This window comes from Delphinus delphis, chromosome 9 (assembly GCF_949987515.2).
Source record: "Delphinus delphis chromosome 9, mDelDel1.2, whole genome shotgun sequence".
Classification (NCBI taxonomy): Eukaryota; Metazoa; Chordata; class Mammalia; order Artiodactyla; family Delphinidae; genus Delphinus; species Delphinus delphis.
The window spans coordinates 31,133,034-31,159,025 of NC_082691.1; the positions used below are offsets into that span (position 1 = coordinate 31,133,034).

Here is a 25,992-nt window from a genome sequence, read left to right on the forward strand (position 1 = left end):
GGCTGACACTGCGGCTGAAAAATTTATTCTTCCAGCGTGTAGGGATATTTTGCGAACAGGGTGAGATCAATTTGTTGATGAATTTTGAAACTTACCTCTCAGTGATAACACAGTATCTCTTCAAATCGCTACTACTGTATAACATTTAGAAGTAGTGCTTAGTACATACTTAGAACCTGGTATAGATTTTTGAGATCCATTTTGATAAGAGCTTTTATCACAAGTCATGTAGCTCTTTTAGTTTCTACCAGCTGTATGTGGAGGACTTGTAGTGTGTAAATTTAACTTCACGTGCTTCTGGGTTACATGTCTTTACAGAATTGGAAAAGCAGACTCTCAGTCAATATAAAGTGCAAAACTGTAAAGAATGAAGCAGGCAATAGGATGGAAATGCAGAATTAGTAAAGCAATTAAAAGATACTCTTCGCGATATTTTGCAATCATTGTTTTTTCCTATCTTGAGGCTTTGGCATCCAAAGAAATCCACCCTTGTTCACCGACCTAATGGAAACTGCAGTGAAAGCTGTCATTCGTATTGAAAGCTCACCAAAGAGCAGGCTTTTCGAAATATATTATTCAGAGATTGGAGGTGAACATACCCACTTACTGCATCAAACCCGTTTGTTCGTTCTTGCAATGGAATACACTAAGGAAGGACATTTCATATTGTACTAGTTGAAGCTCGCTCTCATCTGGCAAATATTTTCAAAATTGACATCTAAGTATTAACAGAAGGGCATATTTAACTGATTTTGGTATTTCTCAAAGTAGATTTGGAACTATGGGTGGGGTATGGGGGGAATTACATACCTCAACATGTCAAACACAACGAAGTGTTTCAAAAGGTATTATTCTTAAGGCAAAAACAGACATTTAAAAAGCATCACCTCGCAACTAACTGTTCCTAACATTCTTATAAGATGCTAAACTGAGGTTTTTCGATGAAGACAGTTTGAATGAGATAAAACTAGAGAAATTATTGCCACCCCACTGTCTTAAACTTCTAATCACTACCTCCCAGAAGAGAAGTATGAACGAACGTTTGGATAGAAGGTCATTTAGCTTTTCAAAACTCCTGAGTTAAACTTGGTGGCCAAAGAAGGGAATGCACCTTTTATTTTTGATTTACTCTTAAAAAAAAGGACTATAAGATAGTAAGTTTAGCATAATTTTAGAGAAAAGATAAAGGTTAATTTCCACCATAAAGCATAAAAAATGTATCAGTATTATTAGGAGGATTAAAAGGAAACCATTTTTTTTGTGAGGCTGGAATTTTTATCCTTGACCCCCTTAAAACTGTTGAAAAGAACCTGGCTCGACCGTGCTCTCGATGTGGGAGCAGTGTTGTATCTGTGGGCTCTGAGCCAGAATGAGCTATCTACAGGTAAGCACGCTTAACTGAATTAAACATTTCCTAATTTTCTGATTAGTTTGTCTATTTGGAGACTTCTCTGATTTGTATTAAAGTATTAATAAAAACATTTTTTATTGTTATGCCTATCCTTTATCATAAAATATGAAAATAAGTATTGTTCCATAAAACAATTTTATTTTTAGGCATATCTCTATGTGTCTGAGTTTGTGTTTGTGTACTAGGCTTCATGTACAATGTCTTTCTTACTACAGGTTCACTGTCATTCAAGTATGAAAAATACCAATGTAGAGAACAGTTCTCAATGTTTTTTTTTTATTCTTAAAGGTAGACACTACTGCTTCCAAATACGCTGAATGTATGGCTTTGGGTGGGGACATTCAGATTTTTTCTCCCTCTTCAACCCTCCAACCTGCCAACTATTAGCTCCTTAAGACTTTCCTGGAAAGAACAGCTCCCCTGTTCGATCCCCTTACCCAGTGAGCACCCTCGCATCATTCCATGCTGACCCGAAAGTCAGTCCTATCCCATTCTACCTTCTAGATCTCAGAAATCCCATTGGAATCTCTGATCCTCTGATGCCCATTCTCCAGTAGGGTCCCCACCACTGGTACTGATTTATCCTCTCATCTGTGCTTCTTCAATGTCATTTCAATGGAATTTGGAGAGAGTGAAGTGGTAAGTCATCTTCAAAGAGGTAAAGCTTGGGTTTTTATATGGTACTAGTCAAAGCTGGTGCAGGGAAGTGGGTACTCTCAAACACTATTAGTAGAAAAGCAAATTGATGCAACCAAAGCAATTTAGTAACACGTATCAAGAACCTTAAAAATGTCCCATCTCCTCGAATCCAGTTAATCCCTTTCCGGTAATAAACTCTAAGGAAATAATCAAATGTCTAACAAAGATGTTCATTACAGACTTATTTACAAAAAGATGGTTTTCAATTTTTTCTTAAGTGTCCAACAGGGGAATTATTAAATCCCAAATTGCATATATAATAGCACATTTTTCAATAACTAAAAGTCATGTTTTTTAAAAAAAATTTAATGACAAGGGAAGTGTATTAAAGGCATAATGGAAACAAAAAAATACAGAGAAGAGAATCCCAACTTTACTTTAAAAAACAAGTAAGCAAACGAAGGACTGCAGAGAAAATATAGAGTAGGATCTTGATTTACATATATGTGGGAGGGGTGCACGTGAGAGTCACTCTTTATGTATGCTTCTTGTGGAGAGTCAGTTATATCATCCTCATCTTAATTATACCTATAACTGCATTATATAAACCATATTTGGGTTTAATTATATCATTTCCTTATACTCTGGGTAAATATCCATAGTCTAGAGCTCCCTTGCTGTAATTCATTTTCCCCAATTCCAGTACACATCTTCAGCTACCTCAACATATGGGAGTCTAGGTATCAAACTTGATTTTAAATACATATTAATATCTCATTAAGTTAACTATAAGCTTCAGCCATGCTACTGAATCTCAGTTTCTATGGTGTAAGCACTGCTGGACTAAACAATTATATTTTCAATGACACAGTTCTGCTTAGACAGGTTTGCCTCTTACCTGAAATCCCCTCTTACAGGCACCCTCAATCTCATGGAAGTCATGCTCTGTGCACAGAGGGCAAGCTTCAGCACTCTCCCACAGGAAATAGAATGTACATCCGTCACAGGTACCTGCTGGACACTTGCTGAAATAAAACAGGAAAAACAACAAAACCAACAGCTTTTGTAACACCTTCAATTGAGTCCAATCAACATTTGAATGCATGCTGCATACATACTGGGAAGCAATGCCTGGATGCTGAGGAAACACATGAAAAACAATCTAAAGGAGACAAAAACCACAACAAAATACCACTTTGTACCAACCAAGATGGTTAGAATCAAAACAACAGATATTAACAAGTGTTGTGAGGATGTGGGGAAATTGGAACCTTCACACACAGCTGATGGGAATATACAATGGTGCAGCATTGGGGGAATCTGGCAGTTCCACACACAATTAAACACAATTACCATACGATCCAGCAATTGCACTCCTAGGTAAATATCCAAGAGAAATGAAAATACTATGTCTATACAAAAAAAGTGTATATGAATGTTCATAACAGCATTATTCACAATATCCAAAAGGTGGAAACAACCCAAATGTCTACCAGCAGATGAATGGATGAACAAAATGTGGTATATCCATACGATGAAATATTACTGAGCCATGAAAAGGAATGCAGTACTGATACATGCCCCAACTTGGATGAACTTCAAAAATATTATGCTCAGTGACTGAAGCCAACCAAAAATTCCACGTATTGTATGATGTTATTCACATGAAAGTCCATAACAGGGAACTAGATTTCAACATTTGAAAGTAGGTTAGTGGTTGCTCAGGATCAGGAAAGGGGCTAAGATTTAGAGAGGTAATAGCTAAAGGGTATGGGATTTCTTTGTGAAGTGATGAAAAATTTCTAGAATTGGCTACGGTGATGCTTGCACATATCTGAATATACAATAACCACGGAACAGTACGCTTTAAATGAGTGAATTTTAATGGTCTGTGAATTATATCTCTATAAAGCTGGGGGGGGGCGGTTTAATTTAAAGAAACAGGTACAGATAATGACCCAAAAAAAAAAAAAAACAAGCTGCCGGAAAGTTTCTTGGTGAATCCTTACTGACTGAAGCAAGAAACTATTTGGAAAGATTCTAACGGGAATGACTATTTTGTTCATGAATCCATTAAAACCAGGGGAATACTGTTCCCTTAGTTTGCCTACTGCACTTCCCCTAAGTCAAGCTGTGTAAATACAGGGCATTGCCCTGAAAACCTCCTTCAGACCTCAGCTGGTGCAGAGTAGAGGTGTCCTGAAACAACTAATAGCAAAAAGATAGACACACAATAATAGAGAGAATCCAAAAAACATCCCTTTTTAAGTTTTCATTTCAAATGCCTTTCTGATGATACAGCACCCAAACCTTTAATTTTCAGTCTACCAGAAAGGTAAAATTTCATACTGTCAGTTAACTAAATATATTCTAAGGTACCCTAATATGAACATTGAAACAAATTTACATGCCTGAAAATTTAATGCATTTTCACGTGTCTATCTTTCTGAAGTGTCCGTGTACTGCAGACTAAGTGGACATGGGTGGGAGGTAAACAAAAGCAATGTTCTGTACGACATACTTCAGAAACAGAGACCCAGATTGTCAAAACTAAGAACAATGGCGAAGAGCAACTCTTCGGAAAAATGACTTGACTCTCTTAACTGCCTTAATTTCTCTGTTTGTAAAAAGAGAGTAATAAATATATTCAGACTAAGAAGCTAAGAGAGATTTTTTTAAAAGGAAAGTATAATAGATGAAAACCATGCCACTTAAAAAATTATTCCTACCCTCTACCTTCCAGATCAGTAAAAGCAACTCAAAATTGCTCTTTTGAAAAAGATTGTGTAATCAATGAGAAAAATTCTTCAAGAATGCCTTATTTGCATAACAATGCTTTGCAACTTTCAAAATAATTACACTTTTCTGATCATTTAGCAAAAATTATCAATAGGCTTTCCAGCTCAAGTCTTTCCTCCCTGAATTATTTTCTATTTTATTTTTCCAACACAGAAAAACTTTAAAAGGAGAAAAAACTGTTTATATCGGAAAGATGAAAGAGTAAGTATGCTAAAGGTTGAGAAAAAAGAACTCAACAAATGAAAAAAAGGAGAAAATTAATCAAACTGGCAAAAAGCTCTACAGAGAAGACTTGGGTTACGATTCTAACTGGACTTTCAAATGATTCTGTGTTTTTCCGTAAGTGATTCAACCTCCCTCCCCACCGTATCACTTTTATAATTTGTCAAAAGCAGAATGTCTGCTATACTGCATTCATAGGGTGGTTATAAAGGATAAAATGCGAGAACAATTTGGTAAAGTTTAAAGCGCTGCAAAATATAAAAGACCATTAACAATGCACATCACTTTCTAAAGAACTGGTAGAGCCAAAGAAACAAACAAACAAACAAAAATCAAGATGTTAATATAATTTATAAAGCTGCCATTAGATGTCAAAATACTACAATGATTCCGTGCCTTTCCTTGGCAGACTTCACTTTTTAAAAGAAACTCTTAGGTTAAAAGCAGTTTAGTTTAGAATCAATTCTTTAATTCTTTTAATTCAATCATTTAAAATGTGGAATATCCAAATTTGATTCTTTGTTATAAACCTAATTGTCACTGTTTGAATCAGGCCTTCCCTGGGAAGTAACAAGAATGTATGAAGCAGTAATCATTTCAATAGTGCTTACATATATAAACGAAAATAGAAAAAAAGATAAAAGAAAAAAAGTAGTAAGATAGATAAATCTTTTATTGCCAGATATGTGAAATACCTTTCCCCTTGCTGACCTGTGTCACCACCATCTTTTCCTCCCAACCAGCTTTTTACAGGTGTCACTAATTGTGCTTCGACATAACTTTTGCTCTACGTGACCACCACAGAAACCAATGAGTACACGTTCAAAGAAACGAGACGAAGTTTGTACAGTCTGGCATCCCCTGGCACAGGCAATTCTCTCTGACCTCCTGGTGACTCCTTTTGGCTTTGGTATCTCAGGAAGCTCAGCCTCTCTCTGCCAAGGATGCCTTGTCATTGGCAGAAACCCTTCTTGTGTAGGGTCCATAAAACACCATTGCATCTTGCTCTGATTTTGTTTGCCCTAAGGCTGAAGAGCATCAATCACTTATGACAGAGTTTGAACACAAGATATTTCGACCTAGAAGTCTTAGATCTATAAACTTTTACCCGTGTCCTGCAAAAATCTCCCTTTCTACAGGTTCTACCCTTGGTTAACTCGCAAAAGCCAGCATCTGATGAAGACATGGACAAATTATATTTACTGACACTACCTAGTCCCTTATTTTAAAAAATTTTTTAAAACAGTTTTATTGAGATACAGTTCAAATAGTGATATAAAAGTGTACAATTCAATGGATTTTAAAATAGTCACTATATGTGTAACCATCACAGTCCATTTTTAAATATTTTCAAAATGAAAATTCTTTATCCATTCATTTGTGGATGAATATTTAGGTTGGATAGCATACTTGGCTACTGTGAAGAATACTACCATAAAACATTAGGGTGTAGGTATCTTTTTGAATTAGTATTTTTATTTTCTTCGGATATATATCCAGGAGTGGAACTGCTGGATCATATGGTAATTCTATTCTCAGTTTCTTGAAGAACCTCCATAATGTTCTCCACAGTGGCTACATCCATTTACATTCCCAACAACAGCATACCAGGGTTTCCTCTTCTCCATTCTTGCCAACATTTATTCGTGATTTTGTTAATGATGGCCACTCTGACTGGTGTGAGGTGATATCTCATTGTAGTTTTGATTTGCATTTCTCAAATAGTTAGCCATGTTGGGCATTTTCCCTGTGCCTGTTGGCCATCTATATGACTTCTTTGGAAAAAAATGTCTATACAGGTCTTCTGTCAACTTTTAAATTAGTTTTTTTTTTTATATTGAGTTATATGAGCTGTTCATATATTTGGGGGGTTAACCCCTTATCAGGCGTATCACTTGCGAATATTTTCTCCCAGTTAGCAGGCTACATTTTCATTTTGCTGATGGTTTCCTTGGCTGTGTCAGGCCCCAGGGCTGCGGTGTTCACTACGTGGCTCAAACGGCTCACTCCTCAGGGAGGATCTCCAAGCCTGTGATGTCTCCCTCCTCTTCTGTGTCCCCTCCTAGGGGCACAGACCCGACCTGATCGCTTCTCTTCCCTTCCTCCTCGACCCCATGTGGATCTTTCTCTACAGTCCTGGTCATAGACGACCCCTCCCGCCAGTCTCCAGTTTGTTTTCGGCGAGAACTGCCCCATATGTAGATGGGTTTTTTTGTTTTGTTTTGTTTTTGCTTTTTTGCGGTATGCGGGCCTCTCACCGTGGTGGCCTGTCCCGTTGCAGAGCACAGGCTCCAGACACGCAGGCTCAGCGGCCATGGCTCACGGGCCCAGCCGCTCCGCGGCACGTGGGATCTTCCCGGACCGGGGCACGAACCCGTGTCCCCTGCATCGGCGGGTGGACTCTCAACCACTGCGCCACAGGGAAGCCTATCCTCTGGCTTTTAATAACTTAAAATGAATAGACAACTGTTTTGGCTTTAACAGTCCTTCCCCAAATACCAACAAAAACACTAGCATCCAATAGATCCAGCGACTTTGATAGAGAGACTCTAAATCAGAGCCTGGGAAGAAACCCCTGGTGTGCTCGACCTCTGAACACTATCAGGACAGAAGTGTGAAGCACCCCTTTTGTGAGAGACAATCTCCTCAGACAATCTCCTACACGTATAATGAAAATGAATTTGGATTTTGAAGGAGGTTTTCACAAAACGATTTTGGATTTATTTATCAACTACCCAAGCAATTAAATATGGTCCTAAGTTGTAAGAAAGAGAGGAGGAAGATTTTCCTCTAACTCAAAACGTTAATAAAGACGACCCTGTTTGAGGAAAGATGAGTCATTAAAAAGAAGGTACCAAACATTGGCAGATCAGTTGAGCTGTCCCCTGGATAAATGTGCTACTTGCCTCTGTTTAATGTGCTTCTTTGCAAATCTCTGTCTATAAGGGATAGGCGGAAATGACAAGATGAAAGCACAATGGCATGAAAAGAACAACAGGCACAGTCAAGAAATCATTCCATCTTGACTGCGCCACTCTATAGCTATGGGTCCTCGGTGTTTGCTACCGTATCAAGTAAATGGGTTGGATTGAAGGATCTCTAATGGGCTATGACATCTCCATTACCAGAGTAAACATGGTTCCCTCTACCTGTTTTCGAATAAGGCTTTTTAAAAACTTTTTCAAACCTTTATAAAACTTTGCTGTTAAAACTAACAGCAATTTCTCATGTTTTTGAAAGAGCACTTTGGACACGTGCTTAGGTCTAAATTTTTCCTAATGAAAGGAGAATCCCGGATTCCTCTAACCACGCAGGATCACGATTAGGGCTTTGGAAAGCCTTTTAGGCAGAAGCTGGAGAGGCATCTATTTACGGATATTAGTGGTCGATCGTGTTCGCAATTTTTTCTTTGGCCAAAGTACAAACTGCAGTAGATAATCTCAGAAGTCCACTCCGACTCTGATTTCATCTGCCACAGACATCATGCTGTTAAGTTTAATTGAAAACGTCTCACACCCTCCAGATACTTAGTGGAATTAGAAACCAACTGCATTTGCCAGACCAAACAGACAGGCTGTTGTTTCCAACTGCTGTTTAGTAGGCGGCCCAGAATATTTGCCGCTCCTTCTGCACTGCATGGGAGATGCACGGAGAACACAGTTCCCCTCTTCTCCTGCCCCTTTCACTTTCTGTAAAGACATTCTCATTGATATCTTCCCTGGTCACCAAGACACAGAGCTCCGGCCAACATTACTACTGCCAAAGTCGCCTTTGCCTGGTTTGCCAAGATTCTTGGCCAAGACAGAATTCCAGGGGATGGCATCCCTTCCCAACTGCCAAGGACTCCCTATAGTGACTTCCTGGTCAGCATATGAGACTTCTGCAAGGCAACTGCCTGCTTAGCACCTTTCTTTCTCTCCTGGAGAACTTAAAGCTCAAATAAGAAAAATGCAAATTAAGTCCTTTTCAAAAGTAACCTAAGTAAATTCGGCTCTGTTAACATTTCTGTTAGTAGGAAATCTTTATTCAGCCCTACAGCTTAAAGAAAAAAAAAAAATTCTAATTATTTCCGGACAACCTGCTGTTTCTCATGTTCTGATCCTGGTCCCAGAGCTCCCCCTCGTGCCCTGATGGAAATCGATTCAAGAAAGAATGAAAAAAGTAAGAGAGAGGCATGGACATATATACACTACCAAATGTAAAATAGCTAGCTAGTGAGAAGCAGCCGCATAGCACAGGGAGATCAGCTCAGTGCTTTGTGGCCACCTAGAGGGGTGGGATAGGGAGGGTGGGAGGGAGACGCAAGAGGGAGGAGATATGGGAATATATGTATATGTATAGCTGATTCACTCTGTTATAAAGCAGAAACTAACACACCATTGTAAAGCAATTATACCCCAATAAAGATGTTTGAAAAAAAAAAGAAAGAACGAAAGGTCAGCACATTTAGGTTGTGGGGTTGAAAGCATTCCCTAGAGACGTGGTCCTCAGACTTCAGTGTGTGTCATAATTATAAACAGAGCTTCATCAAAATATGGGTGAAGGCATCCACCCTGTAGACCACGACTTTTTAATTTAGCTTTTCAGAAAACTAAAATGCAAAACAACATGTGAGAATCTGTGTCAGAAAACAAAAAAGTCAAATCTCCAAAATGGGGGTTAAGACCAATGGTTCTCAAATTTTAATATGTATCAGAATTGTCTTGTGTTTTTATAAATATTCCTGTTCCAAACACTTGGAAATTCCTTAGGTTTCAGGGAAGGCCTAGAAATCAGTTTTAAAATAGACACCCCACTCTGATGCTTTTGCAAAAATGTTCCTATAAAAGGGTTTCATCTTCAAGGAATTCATGGAAAAGACTCTGACAAGTACAGGTGTCTGGTAACTGACTACACTGCTGAACTGAATGAAGCATTTTCAGAACTCTAATGGAAAACTGATGAATTCATAAAAGTGCTAACAAAAGATCAAGATGAAAAAATATTAATTACACAGGACTGAGCGAACTGATGAGGATGATTATAATTTTTGTGACTTTCTGTTTGAACCAAAAAAATGTGAGCTCAAGTATTAAAATGATTGATTGCTTTAAATAAATAAGAATAAATTTTAAAATTAAAAAAAAGATAGACACCCCAAGGTATTCTGCTGCATGTGATCTTGGGAAACCCTTGCAAAGACAGTCAAGTAGAAAACACTGCCTGAGGTCAAAGGAGGAACTTAACTTTTCCTCTCCTCACAGGGAAAAAAATTAGTTTCTAGATGCCATCATTTAACATCATGAGACTATGACTTTCTTATTACGTTAAAACATCAGGATCCACCTTGGGAGAGTTAGAGTGATACATTTTCTAAAGGACAGAGTTAGTCTTCAGTAACATTATCTGCTTAAGTCATAGAGGCTCCTGGAGGAGGCTTCAGAAGTCATCCAGGTGGACTCCAGAGAAGTGAGTTGCTAGGTCCGAGAAAGGACCTCAGAAGTGCTATAGTAAATAAAACAAACCTCTGAACTTGAAGTCATATGGTGGGATATCAGAGGACAGTGAAAGAATCTCTGGATACGCCTTCTCATAAAGAAAGTGTGCTTGCTGCCTCAACTCCAGCGTGAACACTGGCACAGGGATCCTCCACCACACGATGCCCTTGAGTACCAGGCTCCCTCTGTTTCTTTCACTGATGTCCATTACCTTTTATTATGTATTGCGCTCATCACATTCTTCTCTCACCTTGAAAAGGTGAGGAGAAAAATTAATACATACATCTACGAGAACCAGAGTAACAGCGTTGGTAAGAGGTGAATGCTAGTAAGCCTTTATGCATAGAAATGAGCCCAAAATACTATGTTATCACTGTAATTATTTTTAAGATGCCCAAGTAACTGGAGCAATGCTTAGACCACTGATTTCCAATCCTGATGTAACATACGCAGGATAGCTTAAAATCTCACAAAAGGTTACCGTGAAACTATCAAAAACAAAATGAAGTCAATCATTTTTTTAAAGATAAATTTTTGCTAGCTTGATGGAGAAAAATGTGCAAATCAAATTATAATCCAAAGGTACCTTAACCCTAAAAAGATTAGAAATAATCTACATACTAAACAATGAATAACTATAAAAAATAAAAATCAGGAGACATTTAAGCTTCATTCATGCCATGAAAACAGTCTTTAAGTTTACAGTTTTGAGTCCATGAAACTGCTTCTTTTCTCCTACTGGTCCCACCCAAAGTGGCTGTATTAATCACATCTAGACTGTGGACAGCTGTTGCCTCGATGCCAATCAGTTAAATGAACTGTGTTACGTAGTGTAAAGGTCAGACTCTACCTTGGTGATTTCGCCACCAGTGATCAGAAAACTGAAGAGTTGGAAATGCATCTAACCTGACCCTCATCCCCTTATAGAGAAAGAAACTATGGCACACAGGTTAGACTGCTTAATCTCAAATCTAGATTCTAGATCGCCCAGATGGTCCCTTGCTGGGGAAGAACTGTAATCCAGGGAAGTTCCTAACCCAGCTCTCAAGAAAGTAGAGGTTAGATAGTTAAGACTCAATCCAAGGATACAAACAATATAGTTATATATTACTTAAATAACTTTCAAGACAATTAGACACTCAGGCAAACCAGACGAGAATATGTCATTGAGGAGACTGGGAAGTGCTGAGATTGGCAAGGGCCTATACCTCTCTACAGGCACCCAGCACGTCTGTACAACAAAAATCTACATATTCTTTGTTCCCTTTCTGCTTTATATCCATAGAGAACGTGTTTTAAAACAGTAAGATTCTGGAGAGTTTTTCTTCCTAATAAATACAAATATGGAAGAATCATATAGAAATAAGACTACCTGGGTACTGAAATGGTTCCAGCTCCCGGTTTAGCAGGATTACACCTCATTTTCACAGCAGTTGATCGGCCTTTAACACAAGAGGTTGTAGTTGTAGAAGACCTATTGGAAGAGAAATGCTATTTCACAAAACATATATGACACACATTTCAAAGACAAAAATATCCTGTGAGTAATTGCTCCTATGCGCTATGAATAAACGAAAAAATGTATCCAAGTTCACTAATTTAGAATTTTAATACATACTGAGTTCATTTACTTTCACTGACTATGAAAAGCTGACTGCTCCCCAGGTAAAGTCATACGCTATCATCAAAGGATTTAAAGCTATTGTAATTATAATCAAAATTAGAAGCAAAAGAATTTTTTAAGAGATTAGAGGTCATAGCGACTTAGGCTGGTGTTTTGATGTGTGAATTACAATTACTGCCTAGACAATGAAGTAGAGTCTCTTTATTGCCTAATTTAGAAGATTATATATATGAGAAAAATGACATAATGCTTTCTACATATTCCCCGTTTCCTATTTTTTACTAAGTCTTTCACTTACGAACCAATTACTGACTACCTATTAGGTATAAGCTACCATGCTAGGCACCCTGAGTGATGTCCTTATGATTAAGAAAACAGTCAAGAGAAGCAGCATGTTCACTCACTTATAAAAGAAATGCACATCTGGTATTTGGCTTGGTGAAACTGGGAACATATCTTCTTTTATATTAATATTTTGCAAAGTGGTTTCAACAGTCACTCCTAGACAAGAATAAAAAAGAAACTATTAAGCAATATGGGAAAATTAGGCTTATTTAGTCTCTGTATATCTAAATAGAAAATAACTTTACTTTGATGCTGTCATTTTACCAGAAATATCCTCTTAAATTAATGCATTCTTGGTAAGAACAATAAACGTTACAAAGTTTCCAGAATAGAAAATAAAAGATTCTACTCCCTAGTTTTGCAATTTTGCTTAAATCACTTTACTTCCCTGATTCTTATGTCTTGAATTTGTAAAATGCATGCAATAATTTAGATGATCTCCATCGTCCCTTCTAGTTCGAACATTTCAACAATCTACTATTATCATGCTCAGCCTCCTGTGAGTTGTGTCAAACGAGCTGGGCTACTTTGCTAATGCAGCTTTTCATTCATTCACATTCATTATAGACACAAGTGACAAAACAAAATTTTTTGTGCCCTAATAATTTCCAGAAAAAAACTCCAAAATTTGTTTAATCTAGGAGTAAGGCATTCCCCATCCATCCACCCCAGGCAAAATGATAGCAGAGCCAAAATGCAAGCAATTACAGCAACCTTTGTTCTAACAGAGTTCTGATGCTGAGCACAAACTAAGTACCTGTCCTTGGTGCTGATAATTATTGCTAGATTCCCCTGGAGTCTCTCACGATGGTTCTCAAATCTGGCTGCAGATTAGAATCATCTAAGAAGCTTGTTACATTGTTAGATCATCATATGCCTTGTTAGATCCCTAATCCTTACCACAGATATTTTAATGAACTTGATCCTTAGGAATTACTAATTAGGGACCTGAATTATCCTTAAAGCTTCCCTAAACTTTCTAGACCGGAAAGACTGGAGGGACAGATGGGGAATAAAACTCAGCACATTCACTCCTGCTGTTTTTCACCAGATTACTTCTGGTATGAGAAGAGATGATGAAAACTGGTGGCAGATATTATGATTCATGTTTATACTGTGTTTGTTTACTCTTCTTTTGTTCAGTTTGGGGAGTTTATTATTATTTTGCTTAGAGAATCTGATGAAAGGCACAGACTCTCAGAAAACAACATATCACACAAGTTAATACCTAAATTCAGAAGCTTCTTGTATTCCCTGAGAACGATCAAAAGATCTCACTTGCAGGGGCTTTTTAACCATGTTATAAAGTGATGGTTTAGAATTACCTGTAGGTTTTAATCATCGATGGTAAGCACCAGTGCAATGACAAGTTATCAGTACCATAATTTTAGAACAAATGCATGCACGCATATACGAACCAAATTAAACTTACCTAAAAATACATCTGCCAGAATGATGGATTGTGACGATAAGGCTGCTCGGAAGCCCTTACTTTCAGAAGGAATAATAGTTGACTGACATACAAATGCTCCCACCAAGTTCGTGTAATCATCTGACCCTGCCACCATTTCCTTTACTGTGAAGTCTGTTATATTGTTGGTGCAGAGAGCCAACTTCTTCCCCTAGGAAAATAAAGTCATAAAGAGGTTCACTGAAGGTCAGTCTCTAAACTGGATCTCACCTAGCTACTGATTCTAGCAGAGCACTGGCTCTCTCCTCACCACAATTCTGGTTTAATTGATCGGGTGTGGGCCCAGGCACCAGTACTTTTTAAAAGCTCTTGAGACAATTCCAATGTTCAACCAGGCTTGAGAGTCCCTGAAGTTATAATGAATACAGTAATTCAAGGCTGCACTGCTGCCCCAACTACAAGCATCATTTGTGCTGGATGAAAGCCATCTGACTTAAGGAAATACAGGTCATCTGTGAAATCTTCAATTCTTAGGACAACAATGTGCATAAAGGAACGAGAAAACTGCCGATGAAGGTTTTAATGCCAAGAAAAAGGACTTGCTCTTCCTTCTCCTGTATAGGCCTGTGTGTGGCAAAAAAGTAATGTCAAGGCTGAAAAAGAAAACGTAAAAGCCTAGAACAACAACTGAACAGCTGGTCACTACAAGTTTCTTTATTCACCTACTGTTAGACTCAGTGATGTGGATCCGCTCAAGTACACAGTATGTTGAAGGGTATACAGGAGCTTACTTTTTTTTTTTTTTTTTTTTTTTGCGGTACGCGGGCCTCTCACTGCTGTGACCTCTCCCGTTGCAGAGCACAGGCTCCGGATGCGCAGGCTCAGCAGCCACGGCTCACGGGCCCAGCCGCTCCGTGGCATGTGGGATCTTCCCGGACCGGGGCACGAACTCGTGTCCCCTGCATCGGCAGGCGGACTCTCAACCACTGCGCCACCAGGGAAGCCCTGAATATACATTTTTTTAAATTTATTTATTTTTTATACTTTTTATAAATATGGTAACTATAGCTATTTCCCTATTTATATATAGTACTAATACTCCTTTCATGTTATAGAAAAATAATACTATCATTACTGAAACACATGCAGAGGCAGAATATAATATTCAGTCTTTTGCCTATTGCCTTGTATATAGCAGCTACATGCCCTTTTATGCCTGGAGAGAATACAGGATTAGTGTATAAATTTTTCCTTCTGATTTTTAAATATTACTTTTGGAGGTTTTCTTCTCAAATACAGATTTCCCAAAACTTACTTTTCCCACCATTTTTTAAGGCTACCTAATTGTTCTCAGCTGTCTCTTTAAACATGGAAATAAATCTCCATTTTCCCAAGATTTTTCCCTTTCAGTAGAGTTGAGAGGCCTTACATTTGGCTAAACCTCCTTTTTTTTTTTTTTTTTTTTTTTTTTTTTTGCGGTACGCGGGCCTCTCACTGTTGTGGCCTCTCCCGTTGCGGAGCACAGGCTCCAGACGCGCAGGCTCAGCGGCCATGGCTCACGGGCCCAGCCGCTCCACGGCATGTGGGATCCTCCCGGAGCGGGGCACGAACCTGCGTTCTGTGCATCGGCAAGCGGACTCTCAACCACTGCGCCACCAGGGAAGCCCAGGAGCTTACTTTTCTAATCATTTGGAGGGTGGTGAGAAGATATAACTTATAAAATGGTTTGACTCTTATTTTTTTTTAATATGGTATGTCTAAATATACTACAGTCCCACTGCAAAGGACTATACCTTACTCTACAATTTCTATGAAGAAATATATAACGAAAAACAGAAACACTTTTATTGGTCTCAGATGTAGAGTGTGCATAGATGGGCACAAAGAAAAGAACAAAGATTTCTCTTCCTTAATGCAGCGAGCAATCCTAACCTATAAAATGTTCTCCCACCACCAAGCCTGCTCACCGCATTACAGGTGCAATATTGTTACTAAGCTTAAATTAAACTCTTGACGTCATAAGAGAAGAACAAGGAAAAAGAGCAGAGAGACTCTACTGAGGAAAAGAAGAGGAAAACAACAGGAAGAGGAAAGGAATGCGAATAAAGAGGAAAAAAGGAGAAGGAAGACAGAAGAGAGAAGAGGAAAGCAAAGACAGTGGTAACACAGGAATGAGACTGACAAGAAGTGTGATATACAGTGGAATTAATCTTATTCACTGCTTTACACAGCATTTAACCCAACAGGCATTTAATTTTTTTTTTTAATTGAGTGAACCGAGTGGGTGATCAATTGGGTGAGTGTGCTGGATCACCCCATGTAAAATCAGGACAGGACAAATGTCATACCATGTAAAATGTATAGATCTTTTCGTTTGAGAACTTCTGTAGCCATGAGACGTCTTTTTATTTCCCTTGCACAACCTTTGGCACAGCATTTCATAACGGAGACCATTAGAGACATAGGAGTTAAAACGGAAAGAGACACGGAGGAAAGGCCTTAGTATATTTTCACCTTTGCTAACGGGGAATACACACACATACACCTCAACCCCGACCTTCTATGCCCACAAAAATATTGGACGCGCAGTCCTGTAACTCTCCCATTACCAGTATCCATTCACGTTCTGCTTCTTGCCAAAGAAAATTAAATCCCATTATTTATTAGCAGAGGCTACCTTATCAACTGGCGCTTGTGCCCTGCTTGCGTCCTTTTTATTTTTGGACAAACTTCCTCTGGAAAGTCCTTTCTTCTTAAAACACAAACTTGACCATATAAGCAACAAACTTTCTCAAACCTTAACTTCCTGCCTAAAACATAGGTGGGACTGACAAGCCTGACCCACTTTTACAAAAATGAAAGATCCTCAAAGCCCTTGCTCCGTAGCTCCAAGCTTTGGGGGTTCAACTGACTGGATAAGTGCTTTGATGGACTGAGAACCAGACAAGGTTGCCCCTGGTGGAGAAAACTGCCAACGTGCTAGGAAGCAACAGAGGATTTAAGCTGTCACAGCTCAGTTTCTGACATTTGGTTGTTAGCTTCCATAGAGATTTTACTGGTCCATCAACACAGAAAATAACTCAGTCAGAGCTGAAACATAGCTCCGTCTCACCCTGCCAGCCAGAACTCACCTCATGCCCACATAGACTGATATTGAAGAAATGGAAGTATTTTGTTCCTTTGGAGGTAAAGCTGGGACCATTCATTAAGGAGCCCACACTGCTGAGGTTGCTGAAGTCATAGTGCAAACTCTGATTTTCTTTTTCATAGTAGAAAAAGCAGTCACTGTAGCAAACTGAGTGGTCCTTTGATTAAAGATTAAGAAATGTAAAAAACAAAACAAAACAAAGCGAAAACAATACGGCAGGAAAGAAAGCATCAGCTGCTATGAAAAAATGTGTTTCCAGAAAGTTCTAGGTTTAAAAACTATTTCAGTAATCTTGTCTTAGTTATGGTATATTTTACCACACTAATATAGAAAATGTCTACACTCTAGATTTCTCTACGCAAAGTTCAGAAGTGTTCGAATTTTTTAACGGAGTAAAGTTATTCTAAGATTAGTTTCTTATAGAAAGGTATTTTAATAAACAGCTAAAATGTCCTGTTATGCCAGTTTCAACAGACATTAAACTCTTTTTTCCTTCACTCATAATACAGCATCCATCTTTACCCTTAAAATGTTATGAGATATTCTTGCTGTTCTCCACATACGCCTACAGCCTACATATAGTGAGGCACCTTACTTGCTCTACCTTAATGGAACACACAAGAACTCAGTTTTAATATTTTTGGAAAGCATTCTTTTTTGGATCCTCTTCTTAATATTTTATGCCCCCGGTAATTAGCCCTTTCATGGCACATATTAAGTGCTCAACAGATGTAAGATGACGTAAAATAAGAAAGGGAATGAAAAAGCCATTCATAAATAAAAATAGCAACTTCATAGTTCCTGGAGAAACATTAAGAGGAACCTCTGGGTTTGTCTTAAAATATGCTTTCCTGGGGATAAGTGAAATACAGACCCACTTACCTGAGTGCTTCTACTCCCAGGCCCACATAGAATACAAGCCTCCTTGCCATAGACCTGATGTATGGACAGGTAGGTGTCAGGCGGACACTCCTTGCACTGGTTGGTTTCTTTCTCAATGTAGTGGCCTGGGGGGCAGGGGACACACGATGAGCCCAACTGTTCAGAACCGAGGGCACAGGCACGGCACGAGGACGCCACCCCATCAACTGCATTAGCGGCAGTGATAGAATAAATCTTCACCATGTCATTGATGAACCGTCTATTCTAAAAAGAGAGCAGAAAGTAATGACTTCTGCCTTGGCGCTTAGTTGTACAACCAGATTGTTTTATGTTCGTATCACCAAAAGAACTAAGCAAAGTATCCCAGCCAGTGGATTAATAGTATTCCTTTTTGGTACTTTTTAAAAATATATTAAACCTTAACACTAGAAACTCATTTCCACAGTAATGGAGTTCCAGGAATTCGGCCATGAAATTATGTCATAATGGGTACAAATTCAGGCATATGTATAGACTTGATGTCTGGTAAAACCAATATGATTTAACAACAGAGCAACCTTAGCTCCCATCACTGTTTATTCAGACATAAGCCTAAATGTCATGATACAATAGGTTGTTTGCACTGTGGCAATGTGGAAAAGACTTGGACCGGGGATTAAAAACTCCTCACCCAAGCACCAACTGTGTGACAGTGGTGCAATCACATCACTTCCTTAGGCTTTTTTCCTCCCTCTCTAGCACTTTCCTTAACCAACATACTCTGATTTCTACCGGATGTGTAACAGAGAGTAAAAACCTGGGTCTTACTATACTTTTCTTTCTTGTGACACTGAGTCAATTAAGGTCTAGTTTTCATCAAGCAGTGAGCACCACTGTGTCAGTAGAGCGCCGCCTCTTAATGCTTTCTGTCTGGGGCAAAGACTAAAGGGAGGCAAGGAAGGCTTGCACAGCATGTTCACACCCCACAAGGTAGGAATCCGAGCGCTCATAAAAGAGCAACTGGAGTCAAGTGAAACCTGGGGAATGGGTTCCCCAGTGAAAACCTGAAAAGAGAAAATGCTCTGCATTTGCCACAATGTTAAGGCAGCGTCTTAAACCGTGATTTACCTTGTTCTCACCCTGGGAACGCCACAGCAATGGAGATCCACAATAACATGTAATTGAAGCATATAATGGAAAATATTTAGGGGAGGATTAAGGTCTATTCTACCACGGAAAGTAAAATAGAATAGTTCTGTGTGTTAACCCAACAGTGTGCACGTACACACTCGCCTAGCTATAAAAGGAGACAGTCGTTACCGTATGAAGTAATAAACCAACATCAGATAATGCCTCCTGGACAAACGTCAGATCTTTCAGACGAAGGGGAAGAAAGTCACCACCTTCCCGAAGTCTCAGAAAGCTTTAAAAGTAAGTTTTTAAATAACTACAAAATAAGATTTTCTTTCTCTTAAGCTTTTACGAACTATATCTGTTCGAAGTATAGAACAATTCGAAGATACATTGTGTTATTCCATTTCATACATTCTTGCTCTCAAAACACAAACCCCAAAAAAATACCATTTTTATACCAATCTGCTCCGTAACCAAATGACTGATTCTACATCAGGAAAAAGCTAAGCCTTTGACTGATTCTACATCAGGAAAAAGCTAAGCCTTTTCCTCCAGGAGATGTGAGGGACCACTTTGTACAAATCTCCACAGGGAGGATCATCTTTGTGGCTTTGATTTTCTTTAAGTGCTTGGAACTTACATCTTGACCCTGATTGGTCCTCTGAAAGGCCCACGTAAATGTAAATGTGGCATTCTTGAAGATGACGTGGGTGTAAGCTTGTTTTTCTTTGGTTCCACCCCATGATTCGACCACGTTGGTACTTTTTCTATTAATATCCTAAAATATAGTAGAAAAAAATACATACAAAAAACCACCAACTCAGTATTAATATACATGTATATACATTACAGTCATATGTTTGTATTTACAGAAAACCCTACAGCGTTCATGAATATTTATCTGCAGAGCATGTAACCCTAAAACTCTCCAAAACTTCCCTTCAAGTCTACACAAGCACTTACTAGCTGAGTAATAACAATGTATCAACCACGTCACCAATACAATGTGAAAGAGGTCTCAAATCATAGTTATGTTTAAGGAATTTTTCTGTTGGAGGGAGGGGTGGTGTGTGTGTGTATGTGTATGACTCCAGCTTAGGAAATATATGCAGAAAGGGAAACATAATTCCTCCAACTTCTGACAGTAAACTTCTAGGATCCTCATAAAATGACAAGGCTTTCTTTCCATCTTTTATCTTTTCCCTTGAGGGATTCTGATAGGCGGCTTTCACACAGGAATTCTAAATTCTCCCTGAATCATACTCGCAATTTCCAGTGCAGATTAACTAGAATGTTATTTTATGTTCATGTAATCTTCTTTTGCTTATACTTGAATTCCAAAAAGATTAATTTGTGTAACATCTGATTTCCTTAGCTAAATTCAATATTTAGAATATTATATAAATGTGTGACATTCCACCAATATTATGTCATTAACATGGTCAGAAAGCAAATGCAACAAGTAAAGCAAATAATGTAATACACATCTAATTTATTTGAAATGAAAAACCAAGACTAACTCTGAATTCTCTAATTAGTCTTCCCTGCAGAAACCCTAATAGATGACTTAGGAATCTGGATAGGTTTTTGTTAGTTATCCGAGATGTTGATAATACAGTGGCCTGGCTCAAGACATGTCTCTTTCTTTCTATGATAGAAACGCTGACGACAGCATGTTATAAAGTAATCAGATACGCTATAAAGACATGCGTCTTGAGTTCACACCACAAGTAGGAACAACAGAGTATGCCTGTCATACGTCACAGAATCCCCACATTACCAAACAACCCAATAATCACACATGCCGCTTCCTAAAAGGAGCTCATAATATACAGACAGTGCTTTGCTGAACACTTTCTGGATGTTTATTCCCATAATAAATGGAACATACTGCATTACTGCAAATAATACCACCTTACCTTTGTCAAACACCACACGATTTTGAAAGCATTTTGATGTGTTATTTAGGTGCTGATATCTCAAAACTTGCTGCGCAGAAATCAAATCACAGAGTAAAGAAAACTAACGGATCCAGCTATGAGCAAAAACCTCTTAAGACTGATGTACCAAAATAAGTATCTATGATCCCTACCCTCAGGAATGCTAGATCAACAGAGAGAGACAAATATATGAATACATTCACATAATTAAAGTAGGGTTTTCTCAAAGGGTTTTAGGAGCACACTGGAGAGAGTGGTTAACTTTACTTAAAGGAATAAAGAGAAAGCTTCCCAGAAAAGGTGAGGTTTGAGCTGCGCTCGAAGTATGAACGGGAGTTCACCAGACAAAACAGCAAAATGAAGAAAGTCATTCTAGCTTAGAGTGTGCCAAGGCACGAGAAGTGAAAAAGTACAGAGTGTTCCGCTAACAAATTCAGGATGTCTAAAGAGGGGTGAGTAGTAACAGCAGTTTGGTAACAGAGGCTGAGCAAAGAGTACAAAAGCCATACAGATGCCATGCTAAGGAATTTTAAGTGTATTCATAGGCTATTGGTTCTCAAACTTTACCGCACTTCAGAACCAACCTCAAGGCTTGCTAAAATACAGAATGCTGGGCCCTATCACCAGAGTGTCTCATTAAGACTAGGAAGGGGGTGCGTCCCTGGAGGCACAGTGGTTGAGAGTCCGCCTGCCGATGCAGGGGACGTGGGTTCGTGCCCCGGTCCGGGAAGATCCCACATGCCGCGGAGCGGCTGGGCCCGTGAGCCATGGCCGCTGAGCCTGCGCGTCCGGAGCCTGTGCTCCGCAACGGGAGAGGCCACAGCAGTGAGAGGCCCGCGTACCGCAAAAAAAAAAAAAAAAAAAAAAAAAAAGACTAGGAAGGGGCTCAGAAATGTGCATTTCTAACAAGTTCCCAGATGATGCTGGTCCAGGAACCACATTTTGAGAACCGCTGCCTCAGGCAATAAAAAGCCACTAAGGGTGATGGGGTAGATTTGTAGTGGCTGTCTCTACTATTGTTTTTATGTTTATAAAGATAAGTTTGACAACAGCATTTATGAGAGGATGGGGGTGAGAAGAATAGATAGAGACTATTGCTGAGAGATAATGGGAGTCTGAATTGTCAGTAATGGCACTCAGTATGAAGAGGAACTAATACACTGAAGAAATAAGGAGGGAGAGCTAAGAGAACTGAAGACTGCTCGGTTATTTGTGGTGTCATAGATAGACGTGCTTGAAGAGTCTTCATCTTCTTTGACTACCACAAAGTCCTTTTTTTTTCAGAACGAAATAGTCTGCCTTCATTTAAGCTATTAGTAATCCTGAACAAATATTCAAATCTCCATATATCTTGTATATCATGGAGGACACTGTTAATGGACTGTTAACTAGTTACTAAAGGATTGTTGGAAAAAAGCAAAAACAACTCATGTCTATGAAGTCACTACTTAATTATAACATTAAAGTCTTAGCCAACAACCTTCCAATACCTCCCTGGGGTCTTAAGTAAATTTTGTGTTACCACTTTTTCTCAAGCCATTAGTTGAGATTCATAGGACATCTAGGAAAACATGGGCAAAATTATGACATGTACATAGCAAAATCCTTTGTCTACGTTTATTTACTTAACAAGGAAGGGTGTTATTTTTCCCAAAGCTCTCCGCCTCCACTGTTTTGTGCCCTCACTTATTAATACATGCTTTTCCCTCCTGATGGTCTCAATTGCTGAATGGTTCCTAGGGGAGAATTTTCACTCTGCTGGTGGCATATTTTTTTGAAGGACTTTCCTAGGGGATTAATATTTTCTGGCTTCTGTCTGTCACCCAGGCCCCATCACTCAGTTCTCTCCACAAGGAATGAACACTTCCTTTGTGGACTTCACCACATAATGTTTAATGAGTTCCTTAGGTATCTTTTTGATGTTTTTGGAAGACCCTAAAAATGGGAAGAAAAATGGGGATTCTTATCGCAATTTGTATAAATAGGGTCACACTTCAAAGAGAACGCTAAGCGTTGAAATCCACCTCTGAGAGCCCCTCTTCCACTTACCACCATGAAGTACAGAATACAGTCGGCTGAACAGAGGGTCTCAAACACAAAGGTTATTCTTCCCAGTTCAGAGCCCATGGCTCCCGTCATCGATGTCGGTGGTCTATTTAACAGATTAAAATTGCGATATTTACAGCATGTTCTGAATACAATCTAGAAAAAGTTTACATCACTTTTTTCATTAAGCTGAAAGCCACGCTCTCCTCTCCTCTCCGTGCAGTCTACTGCTGCATGGAGTCTACACAACCATGGTAATAGGCTCAGATCTCCTGGTGTAAATGCTGCCACCCAGCCTACAGCAAGAAAAAGACTCCTGCTGGGCAATTCAACATGGGGGGCTAAAAGGATTAAACAATTTGTAACATACTACTTTACAGACAGAACTGCGAGGAAAAAAAAAAAAAATAAACCAAGAGATTCTCCTGCAAATGACTTAGACTAAGATCTCTGAATTAAGCATCCAACAGTCACAGGTTTTTTGTAATATTTGGATAGAGCATTTTTTAAAACTTTGGCTTCATCTAACTAATATACAATTAACAGTTATAGTTTCTATAGATATTCTTAAATATAATACATTATCCTACACAGCTTGCTATTTGCTACGTACATCACAATATTAATATATTTTATAAAGGCAGCCCTACTTCATCTATTTCTGCAGGGAAACAGGCATGAAGATTCCTACAGAAGGGAATCAGAATTGGTTTTCCTTACTTAAATCCTGGGATATGCAAGTTTAAGATCAGGTAATCATTATCGGAACCTCCAGCCCCACTCTGGATATGATCTCCAGCCACCTCCCAACCTAGAAATGATAAAGGTTATCTTTGTCAGTAAAAATTTCAGTAATGATTTCCAACAATAAGGCCACAAAAAAAGAATTCCCAATTTTAGACTGCAGGTGCAAACGGCATGCAGAGGTAGACTCCTAGATACCGATAAAAACGTTGCATATGATTCTCCAGGAAGAATCAAGTAATGCATATTTTTGCATCAAAGGTATTTAATGGTCAAATTAACAACAGTCTTCGCAATGAGGCATGACTTATTTTTAACTAGAACAGATGGTCTTTATCCATTTCGATATACTAAGATGAAAACATCCTAGTCTTCAGGTAACCAATGGGAAACAGAAACTTCAAATTACTCAATGAAGATGCGGGGTGTGAGGTTCTTTCCTAGAGTTTCTTGTATTGTTGTTCCCTAATTCAACCCCTGTTCTGCATTCACTCACTTATTCACTCAGTGAACTTGCTTTCACTGAATGCCACGAACCATGACCTACTTTAGGGACAGAAAGACAAGACTGGGTCCACCCTCACTATGGAATCAGTAGACTATGAGAGACATAGCTAACAACTGTTAATAGTATGAGGTAATAGAGATGCACATAAAAGGTGACGTGAGGTCTGTCTTCTGCAGAGAAACCATCAGCGTGCCATGGGCTGAAACGGCCACCATGAAATGAGGAAAGGAGACGCAGCCCTCACACACCATCGAGCAAGGTTATTAACTAATGGCAATGTTTAACATGGACACTTGTACCTCCAAAAGAAAATGTCAACTTCTGCTACTTGAACAGGCATAAGAGAGAAACTGGGAAAGAGATTAATATCAGTGCTGTACTGGTGATGTGGCAATTTTCCAAATGTTATCATCAGCGGTTCACAGAAAGGTGATATGTGAAACACACATAAATCAAGCTAGTTCAAAGAATGGTTATGTACGAAGCTACCTGAGTAAGAGAGAAATGCCAATATTTTTGCTCTCTAAAGGTTCATGTGGTTGAAAAGAGAGATAAGCAGCTATCACTTCCTAATGCTAAGAGTAGAACAGCCACGAAACAGTCTGACCCAGTGGGACACCAGGCCCTTGACTGCAGTGTAAGTAATGTGAGAGGCAGTTAAGCGTAGAGAGACTGAAAACTTGTGATGGGGGTCACAGCGAGAGGGATATTCCCACGTGGAGGAATTCTACACCAAGAAAGGGGGGATTTACGAAGGTTTCTCTAGTGTTCAGCTGGCATGCGGGGCAATGGAACAGCAGAGAAGGCCAAAGAAAAGGAAGGAGTACATGGATGACAAGCATGGAGGTTTGGAGGGGACCAACATCCCTGCAAGAGGAAACAAATATTTCTCATGTTTGAACATTGCCTGTTGTTGCAGGTTTTACTGTATCCCCTCCCAAGAAACATATACTGACGTTCTAATCCCCAGTACACATGAATGGACCTTATCTGGAGATAGAGTCTTGGCAGATATAATCAAGTTAAGATGAGGTCCTTAGGGTGAGCCTTAGTATGACTGGTGTCCTTATGAGAAGAGAGAGATTTAGACACAGACACACAGGAAGAGCACCGTGTAAAGACACAGAGACACAAGGAAAAGATGCTCACGTGAAGACAGAGGCAGAGACGGGCTATGCTGCCACAGGCCACAGAGTGCCTGGAGCTACTAGAAGTTAGGAGATGCAAGGAAGGGTCTTCCTACAGACGCTTTTCTTCGGAAGGAACACGACCCTGCCCATACCTGCTTTTCAAATTTCTAGTCTCTGGAAAGTGAGAGGGTACATTTCTGTTGTTTTAAACCCCCCAGTTTGTGATACATTGTTGCAGCACCTTTGTCTTTTGCTGTATCCCTCAGAATGAATCCCACATTCTCCATGTTTCTATACACAATTTCTATTTTTTTTTATAAATTTATTTATTTTTGGCTGCGATGGATCTTCGTTGCTGCGCACAGGCTTTTCTCTAGTTGCAGCAAACGAGGGCTACTCTTCATTACAGTGCGTGGGCTTCTCATTGCGGTGGCTTCTCTTGTTGCAGAGCACGGGCTCTAGGCGCATGGGCTTCAGTAGTTGTGACACGCGGGCTCAGTAGTTGTGGCTCACAGGCCCTAGAGCGCGGGCTCAGTAGTTGTGGCGCACGGGC

The 25,992-nt window shown here is 39.2% G+C and overlaps 1 protein-coding gene across 2 annotated transcripts in view; it reads right to left on the reverse strand.

The window, feature by feature from the left end:
• The window catches only part of ELAPOR2 (endosome-lysosome associated apoptosis and autophagy regulator family member 2), a 76,504-nt gene that overhangs the window by 20,180 nt on the left and 30,332 nt on the right, over window positions 1–25,992 (reverse strand). For both annotated transcript variants that reach the window (XM_060020346.1, XM_060020345.1), the window contains 9 exons: window positions 23,778–23,868; window positions 23,061–23,163; window positions 19,712–19,849; window positions 17,959–18,222; window positions 17,060–17,233; window positions 13,950–14,139; window positions 12,577–12,673; window positions 11,921–12,022; window positions 2,949–3,075 (listed from right to left, as the gene is read on the reverse strand). In XM_060020346.1, the coding sequence (XP_059876329.1) occupies window positions 2,949–3,075; window positions 11,921–12,022; window positions 12,577–12,673; window positions 13,950–14,139; window positions 17,060–17,233; window positions 17,959–18,222; window positions 19,712–19,849; window positions 23,061–23,163; window positions 23,778–23,868 (1,286 nt within the window). The remainder of the gene's footprint in view (window positions 1–2,948; window positions 3,076–11,920; window positions 12,023–12,576; window positions 12,674–13,949; window positions 14,140–17,059; window positions 17,234–17,958; window positions 18,223–19,711; window positions 19,850–23,060; window positions 23,164–23,777; window positions 23,869–25,992) is intronic.